Below are 9,218 nucleotides of genomic sequence, written 5' to 3'. Positions count from 1 at the left end.
ATCTCCTCTCAGACGAGCTCAGGATCTGCTGTAAGCCACTGAAACTGCATCATGTGCACTTGTAGGAGTATATGTACCCCTATCGATATCAATACAAAGTGTGTTGAATCTCAGCCCTGCTTTAAAGTTCATATTAAAATCAACGCAACCGCGTGCTTCATAACTGGAGCTGGACCATGCCATTGGGGCGTGATTACCTGGAGTTGAGCACCACAGTCATCCCAGGTCGTCGGAAAGTTAGGCGAGGAGGCGACAGAAGTTGTAATGTGGAAGGGGGCGCCGGGGTGGCCGTACCTGTACTCCTATGCGGCATGCATGAGCAGCGCTGCGAAGGTCCGCCCGCACAGCGAACCGCTCCACAGGCCCGCCCTCCTGCTGACACTCACCGACACATGCCCCTCTGGCACCAGCACGCCGCCGTGGACGTAATCTAAGTAGAGCTCCCCGGGCACGTCCGCGGCGGCGGCGACATCGGGGATCCTGGCGGACGGTGCCGAGTCACGGAACTCCCCATGGCGTTCCCGAGGACGAGGCACACCGGGAGGAGGTCGCCCTCCCTCGTGATGCTGCCCGGCCCTGTCTCCATGTCGACGACCAGCGAGGAGGGACTTGAGGGAGGGTACTGGGAAGAGGAGGAGGCCATGGCGACCGAGGAGGAGGTGGAGGAGGGAGCAGCCAGGCGATGTACCGTCGCGCGTCTCATCTGACCCGTGGGGGGCGAACTCGCGGTGGCACGGTGCTGGAGGTTGATGGGAGGCGGCGGCGGGGGAGCGGGTCAGGGTATCGTGGGGAATTGGAAGATGGAACGAGGGACCGGATGCATTGTTATGGGCCTGGCCCAACTTGGTGGAGCGACGTAGAAGCTAGCAGAAAATGAGGACAACGAACGTATTGGCAGAATAAGGAACCACTTTAGTCTTTTTAAGTAGTAGAGATTGTGTCTATGTCTGGTATTCTGATCTCCCCGAGGAGCTCCTTTACATGGTATAATATCACTGCCTTCATCACAACAATCATCTCACGGCCCGAAGAAATTCTATCCGTGAAACTGAGGAATGGCTGCTCCGACTTATCTTATAATCTCTTAACCGATCTCCTTTCCTACATCTCACATCGGCCTTCATGCAACTAGATTAAGCATTTGGCTTTCTTCGCGAGTTTTTTTTTTCTGTGCTACATATTAAGTCTAGATGATGCTTGGCAGGAGGAACAATGTGACATAGATTTACTTTCTACAAATCGAGGGAACTACAAGTAAAGTTTCATGATCTACAAATTATTTACAACACCGTTGTTTGAAGCTGCTTAAACTGTCTAATGCTTGATGAAATCTTTCTGCTATCTTTCTACTTAAATGATCGAGAAGGTGATAATATTTATACTCTTTTACCATCGGGCTAATTTCCTCTATCTCTCTAATGTTATACTGTGGAAAATAAATCATGCAATGGTTTAATAAAGTGCATGTATTTGTTCATTTGACAGATTATCATTGAAGTATAGCACATATTTCAGAAGTACTAATATATTTTTTCACTTTTTTGTCGCAAATTTGAACTGGTATATTTCCAGGTAATATTTTTTTTGCTTTGTTCAGATGCGAAACTTGGACAACTCTTTCTAATATGCTAGCAGTGTTTCAACTGAATTAGAGATAGATGGGTTGAGTTAATGTTCAAATCTAAACTACTGAGCATACTTCATATTTGCAGGTTACATATGCATGCAGGCTAGCAATCATTGGACGTGGTCTCCTTACAGGATTTTCCCAAATGTCTTAAGAATTTTGTAGTCACTCTTTAAATTAACCTTCTGATCTCAAATTCTCAATAGAGGCCATGTTTGCTAATATTCTTAGCTCGAAAATGTTTAGTTTACCGTCCATTTGTTGACTGATTCAGACATAATCTTCACTATTACTTTAATTGGTATTGTAAAAACTTGCGAAACTGAGAAGCATCCTATTTTGTATTTACATAAAATTTCTTAATGTTAGCAAAGAATCATTTTCTTATTCTATTCCTTACTGATTCACATTATAAAACTGAAATACCTCACGCACTGGATCCATGTCCACCCAAGAAATTCATTGATCATATATATGGCTAGATGCCAATTGTACCGATCATCAAAGTACCAAAATTCTTAATGGCAGCTAAGAATCCCAAAGCAACGCTCGGGGTATCATCTAGTTAGGTTTATGGTTGAAGATTAGAATATGTCACCTAGGTGATGAGATAAATGAAACTAAGATCATGTTTTATACAGAAACATTTAATAAAAAAATTAAATGATGTACCATATAGGTAAGGGTTTATATCTTCAATGTTGATTTTTATCGGATGCTTAGGTGATTAAATTCTGGATGCTAGTGTCTGTGGTCCCCAATCTCATCACGCAAGTGCCCCAATAATTCAGATTTTCTAGTACTTGATTTTTGTTGGAGAAGTAGTATCTTTGTAACGCTTGACGTCCACTTAAGTTGCACGTGAGTTGTCTCTCTTTCAAGCATTTATTGTACATGGCCTAAGTGTATAAGAAAAGGGAGCCGGTAAGATAAAGAAGATCATGGTTACCATTATTGAGGAAAACACCATTTATGTTGAGTTATTTGGCTGCAGGCAAGGCCAGATTCCAGTCAGCTATTTACGCATACCGATTCATTACCGGAAACTCACGAATGTTGGAAAGGAACACGTCGAGCAGAGGATACAAAAGGGATTAACTAGGTGGAAACTAGAAAGGAAAACTATTATCCTTGAGTGGAAGATTATTTCTCATTAATTTAGTCATAAGTAATATGTTATTGTATATGATTTTCTTCTTCCAGTTACCTAAAGGAGTCTGGCATGGATTGAATTATTTATGATATAGGTTCTTTTGGCAGGAGATAGCGAGAATAAAAAATATCGACTAGCCAGATGGAGTATGGTGTGTCACCCTAAAGATTAAGGAGGACTTGGGATTCATGACCTGGAGGTTAAGAATAGAGCCTTTTCTAGGTAAATAGTTGTTTAAGCTTCTTACCAAGATGGGGTGTGGCAAGCCCTCCTATGGAGAACGTACATAGGCTTAAGTGCAATGTTCTGGTTTATTGGAAACCAGGTGATTCACACTTTTGGGTTGTCCTAACGGCTATGATAAAAAAATTCTTTCCGTATTGTTCGTTCTCTATCAATGATGGCTTTAAAATTAGGTTCCGGGAGGATAAATTATACATAATGCTACACTCCGAGAATAGTATCCATATTTGTATAATATTGTACCACACAAAAGCGATACGCTCGCTAAGGTGTTGAAAACTTCCCCACCATATGTAACATTCAAAAGAGAGACCTAGTCGGTCCTACGCTAGCATCTTAAAATGAGTTGATACATCGTTTGGATTTAGTCCATTTCTGGCAAGGGATGGACGATTTTTGATGGACTTTGCAAGAGAATGAAAAATTCTTAGTGGACTACATGTACAAAGTGTTAATTTAGGCAGATGTGCCAGTCGATAATAACAACAAATATGGAAGATGAAAAGCCCGCTAAAAAATTAAAGTGTTTGCGTGGTATCTTCATCAATGTGTAATATTAACCAAGTACAACCCTGTGAAACACAATTGGCATGGATGTAAAAAGTGTGTCTTGTGTCATTGCGATGAGACTATCAATAGGTTCTACCTTATATCTAGCACACATCGTTGCAAATTTTTTTGGCCATTGGCTAAATGGTGTGGATCATAGGTTGAAACTACTATTAGGGTGGAGGCACTTACCGTTATGACTGTGTAAAAATGATATGATTTTTAATGATAAGTATTATTTTATCATGCATGTTATCTACAACTTCTTCTGTTATGCACTTCTTGTCTTCTCTCACTATTTTAGTTTCTATTTGTTTTGGTTCATTAATTTTGATTCTTGGACACAATTATGCACGCAAGAGCACTATAACAATGACAAATCTACCAACTTATCTGCTTAGTTGGAAAATGAAGTTGTAGTTTATTTTGGCTTGAATTATAGTAAGTGTTGATTGATATCACAAGTGAGATCAATGGACCATAAGCTTATATGGTTTCAAGATTGTAGTGAATCAAAATACATAAATAATTTCAAATGGTTGAGCCGGAAATAAACTTATAACACGAAATGCGAAAAGTGCCTTGGCATATGAACACCAGTGCTCCCCATTAAAAAAACATTTCTAGAATTCCAAAAATCTGAGCTGAAATACATACATACATTGAAATATTCTGAAGGTACAGCAGAAATTTTGGAGGAAAATATATAAAGAAGACAAATATCTGCCAAAAACTATCCCTATACACAAGCATAATTTTTTTATCCTCGAGCTCAACATACAACGCAATTTCTACCAAAACTTCGCAGGAATATTCATGACATGTGTATGTATTTATGAAATAAATTTTGTAATTTTTAATATTTTGAAAACCAAAAAACCCTAGTGCTCATGTGCACCAAGTTTGCATCCCGCGAAATGTTACTATCGGCGACACCGCCAATCGGCAACAAGGAGGCTTCTAGACTTCTAGGTGGCCCTGACATCACTATGAGAGAAGCAAACTTCACGGAGGATGTGCCATGAGATTCCACACAAGCAATAGATACCAATCTTGATGTTAGGCTACAATTGGACGTGTAATTAATTAGCCTATGTTATGAGTTAGAGATGCATCCTAGGTTAGACAGAAGATCGAGTTTTTTTTTTGTACGGTCCGCCTCCTGTGGAGGGGCGCTGGACCGGCATGGCGTCTGTAAGTGTATGTATCATCTCGGAGGTCATTGAAGCGTGTTACTAAATCTCGGTGTTGTTTGATGTGATTGCTTTTTCTTCATATGACTGATTTTTTTTGAACCGAGGAAGGTCCCGAAGGACCTAGAGACACTGCTTAATTATCGTCGGTGGGCTACAACACTCAAAGAGGACCTTGAAAGAAAATACAATTACAACCAGGTCCTCAGAAAGTTCAAAAAGGACCCTAGATCTAGAAAGAGGAACACAATCTGGCCCTTCTCCACCGCGCAGACGAAGCCTCGAAGCACAGCCATCTTCTCCGACACCGGGGACGAGACCACTTGGGTCAGAGTTGATGTTGAACGCTGCGCCGAAGCTGAGGATGGGCCTCCGAAATGGCGCTCTGGCCTGGAGGTTGAAGATGAGTTGACAAAGGCCAACTCGGAGCAGCTGCCCTTCGGCTATGAAGATCGGCGGAATAGCGGCCTTGGGCCGACGAGACGCCGCCGATGATGAGCTCCCAGATGCAGTGTCAAAAGTCTTCTTGCCCGTCTTCCTTCCTCCACCATGGAGACCCTGAGAAGAGCAAAAAGACCAGTCCAAATCCCTGGGATCTAGCACAAGAACCAGAGCCTTATTGATATCGGAGATGCCTGCGGTGCCTCCCATCCTCGCCTCCGTCTCCAACCATAGGAACACCGCGAGGACGAAGAACACCGCCCTAGGTCGCCGGAGTCAGCTCCAAAGCTCCGACAAAGCACTCCAGGCAACGGGCATAGGCCCAAAACACAGGGAAGCAACCCTAACTACTCCTACAGCTGTACAGGGTGGGGACCCTCGCCCTACTCGCCGCCGGCCACCGCCGGGGAGGAGAGGGGAGGGGCCGACCGGCCCTAGATCTGGGGACTCGAGGGAGGAGGTGGTGAGAACGAGAACGGAGAGGAGAGGATAGCATTCTCTCATATGACTGATTTGGTGCCTCCGACTATATCAAACAGAAAATCCAAAATTTATGAATCCAACTCCAGTTCATCAATTCCAGCTGGGATATATAAGAGCCAAAACACTGTGAGAAATTTATGATGTTTAACCCAAAATAGGAGATATTTCAAACTTTATTTTTCCACGAAGATGCAAGCTACACTATCACTAATTACAAAGGATTATGATGGACAATTGACGTATTGTCGCTATATATGAAATTGACGACGTTGTGTTGTAGGACGATTATGGTTTTCATTTTGTCGTAGCAAAACTGCAGTATCCATCCATCTAGGATTACTAGATCGTTCGTCCTCCTATGTGACTCACTCCCATCCTATCGTGGTCTTCAGTTTCCTCTAGCCTTCACCCTCACGGGGAGCCCGTCCGCCATCCGCAGCGTCAGCGACGGCACCTGCAGTGGTCGGTACTCGCCGTTCACTTCCAGCTCGAACTCCTCCAGCACGCACGACACGATGGACTTCATCTGAATGTACGCCATCTCCTTCCCAGGCCCGGCCCTGGGGCAGGGCGGGAGGGGCGGCCGCCCTGGGCCCAGGAAAATTAGGGGCCCAATTTCCCAACGTGCATAGGAGAAAGCATACATTGGCCGAGAGCTGGGCAGGAAAAAGAAGGCCCGAGAGAAACGATCGGGGTATGCGCATACCAGGCTGACGATTGATCTCTCCTAGACTGTAGTCCAACAGGCATGCGACGATCCGATTCCTTCAGGTCCCGATCTCCGATTTGTTCGGTCAATCCCAAACAGCGGCCGCCGGAGCTCGAGTGCCCTAGGTGGCTGTGTCAGCTACGCGCATGGCGCTGGGATCTGATTGAAGATCAGCCAAGGCGGCCACTGTGATGGCGTAATTGGAGAGAACTATAAGTTTATAAGGAATCTCTAATTCTCTGTAGCCTACGCTCTAATCTTGGCGGCATGATGATTGAGTAATAGTCAATCAAATTATATAGGAGAGTATGATGATTACAAATTGAGGTTGTTTTGTTCAATTGGCTTTGTTACCACCACTACGGGAAAGCACGACTTTACCGTGCAAGAATTTGCACGGCAAAAGGACCTATATACACGGCAAAGTTCGCACGGCAACATCATTAACGGCAAAGTTCGCCCCCGGACTGATTTTACGTAGTACATTATTTGCAGATATATATTACTGAGATATATATGCGATTTCAAGTTTGAGGTGATAATGATATTATATTATTGAAATGATGTAGTAGGCTAATAGCTTTGTTCCTTTGCGCTCATTTTTTATTTTACTAGTCTAAAAGACATTATATGAAGAAATTGAGATCTGGTAGGCTAGTAGCTTTGTACCTTTTGAGCTCATTTTTTATTACTAGTCTGTAATACATTATAGGATGAAACTGAGATCTGGTAGGCTAGTAGGTTTGTACCTTTGCTCCTATTTTGGATTACTGGTCTACAAGAAATTATAGGATGAAATTAATATTGACACCATCGTCACCAAAAAAAAATCTTGAAACGTAATCTTTTTTAAAGTAATTTAAATAATGGGGGTCTTGAATTTTAGTTTCGCCCCGGGCCCTCGAAACCTCAGGACCGGCCCTGCTCCTTCCCAAGGCAAATCCTCGGCCCGGCATGGAACGCCACGTATCGGAACGGGCTCTCCGGCCGGAACGTCCCCTCCGCCGGGTCCAGCCACCGCTCCGGCCGGTACTCCCGCGCGTCCGCGCCCCACACGGACTCCATCCGCCCCATTGCATACGAGTTGTGCGCCACGAACCAACCTGCTCCGACCGGCGTGCCGTCCGGCAGCACGTCGGCGACCTGCGCGTCCAGCGTGTTAAACGGTACCGGAGGGTACAGCCGCATCGACTCCGTGATGGCCGCGTGCACGTAGTGCATCTCCCTCAGCTCGTCGAGGTCGAAGCCGACATTGTTCAGATCGCTCTGCGCGCGACGGCCGCGCACCGCGGCGACCTCGTCGCGGATGCGGCGCTCCACGTCGGGATGCGAGGACAGCAGCCAGAAGAACCATGTGAGCGCGGAGGACGTCGTCTCCCGCCCGGCGAGCAGGAAACTGATCACCACGTCGCGGAGGGCCGTCTCGGTGTAACTGTCGCTCTGGCTCACCATGAACCTGGACAGGAGGTCGTGCTTCTCGCAGCCCATGCTTATCTCTTCGCGCCGAGACCGGATGATGCGGTCGGCGTAGCCGTGCACCATGGCGATTGACTCGCGCAGCCGCCGCTCGGACCCCAGGTTAAACGCCTTCTTCACCCTCCAGAATCCTGGGACAGCGTACCGGAACCTGCCCGCGCTGATATTGGCAGCGTCGCGGAACGCATCGGCGAACCTGGCGCTCTCGGCCTCCGGGCTCGCGCCGTCGCCACCACCGCCTTCGTCTCCGTCAGGGAGCTGGCGCGGGTCGTGGTCGAAGGCGACGCGGCAGATGTTATCGAAGGCGTACCGTTCGAGTGTGTCCTGGATGTCGATTTGCTGGCCAGAGGTCACCGCACGGCGCAGCAGAGGGAGGAGCCTGCCGTGAAGCTCGCTGTGGACGCTCTGGGCCACGAAGACGCGCAGAGAGCGTGTATTGAACTCGTAGCTGGCCGCCTTGCGCTGCGTGCGCCAGGCCTCGCCGTCGGCGTTGAAGATTCCCCGGCCGAGGAAGTCGTGTAGGATGGACCCGAAGCGCGGGCCCTTGGGGAAGTTGTCGAAGCTGGCGCGCAGGATGTGCTCCACGTTCGCCGGGTTGGCGGTGACAACGCCCTGCACGCCCGGCCGGCGGAGCACGAGCGTGCACCCGGGCTGGGACTCGAGCACCTCCGTCATCCAGTCCAGTATGCGGTGCCGGTTAGCCACGAACTGCGGCAGGTGGCCGAGCAACGGGTACGGCTGAAGCCCCGCCTTCTTGTTGACACGCCGGGCAGCATGAAGGACCAAGACTGCGCCGACGAAGAAGAGCGGCAGCAGAAGCAGCAACGCTGCCATCGCCATGGTCACCGGAGTCTAGCGCACGGTCGGCAGTGCGTGGGGTTGATCTGCGTGGTTTGTTAGAGTGAGCGCCTGAACAGGAAGAAGATAAGCAAGGAGAGGAGGAAAAGAGTGTGGTGGTGAGCGAACCGGCCGGTTGCTGTGGAAGGGTCTTCGCCGCTGACCGGTGACCGCTCAAGTCCTGCCGGTCGGCCGCCGTTATACTCCACCACGGCCTCAGATTCGCTGACGTAAGATCGAGTGAGATTGAGACACAATCGGTGCTGCGAGATGGAGACATGGTCTTTTTTATCACTATATTTTCGTTGCTTTTTTCTCCAATATACTTTTCGGATTTGCTACTTCTGAACTAACTTAGAATTAAGCTGGTCATAGTGAGAAGTAACTTAGACTAGTAACATGTGTCATATTATTAATCTAAGTTAGAACTTTTATAGTGGATAGTAACTTATATGTTCTGTCATGCATTGTGTTATTAGTATGTTGTAGACTCATCTTATTAGAATA

The 9,218-nt window shown here is 46.9% G+C and overlaps 1 protein-coding gene across 1 annotated transcript; it reads right to left on the bottom strand.

Moving 5' to 3' along the window:
- Positions 1 to 5,885: 5,885 nt before the first annotated feature.
- LOC124696804 (cytochrome P450 94B3-like) lies at positions 5,886 to 8,739 on the bottom strand. Its single transcript, XM_047229473.1, has 2 exons — positions 7,326 to 8,739; positions 5,886 to 6,233 (listed from the first exon to the last, which is right to left on the bottom strand). The coding sequence occupies exons 1-2, from the start codon at positions 8,712 to 8,714 to the stop codon at positions 6,078 to 6,080; spliced, it is 1,545 nt and encodes a 514-aa protein (XP_047085429.1). The 5' UTR covers positions 8,715 to 8,739; the 3' UTR covers positions 5,886 to 6,077.
- Between the last annotated feature and the right edge of the window lie 479 nt (positions 8,740 to 9,218).

This window comes from Lolium rigidum, chromosome 3 (assembly GCF_022539505.1).
Source record: "Lolium rigidum isolate FL_2022 chromosome 3, APGP_CSIRO_Lrig_0.1, whole genome shotgun sequence".
Lineage (NCBI taxonomy): Eukaryota > Viridiplantae > Streptophyta > Magnoliopsida > Poales > Poaceae > Lolium > Lolium rigidum.
Note: the sequence above shows the minus strand (reverse complement) of the source record. Positions and strands in the feature narration are given on the sequence as shown.

Excerpts from the sequence above, each read along its gene's own strand:
- LOC124696804 (XM_047229473.1), bottom strand. The coding sequence starts at position 8,714 with ATGGCGATGGCAGCGTTGCTGCTTCTGCTGCCGCTCTTCTTCGTCGGC. Across the intron at positions 6,234-7,325 it reads CGAGGATTTGCCTTGGGAAG|GAGATGGCGTACATTCAGAT; the intron begins GAGCAGGGCCGG and ends GGGCCTGGGAAG.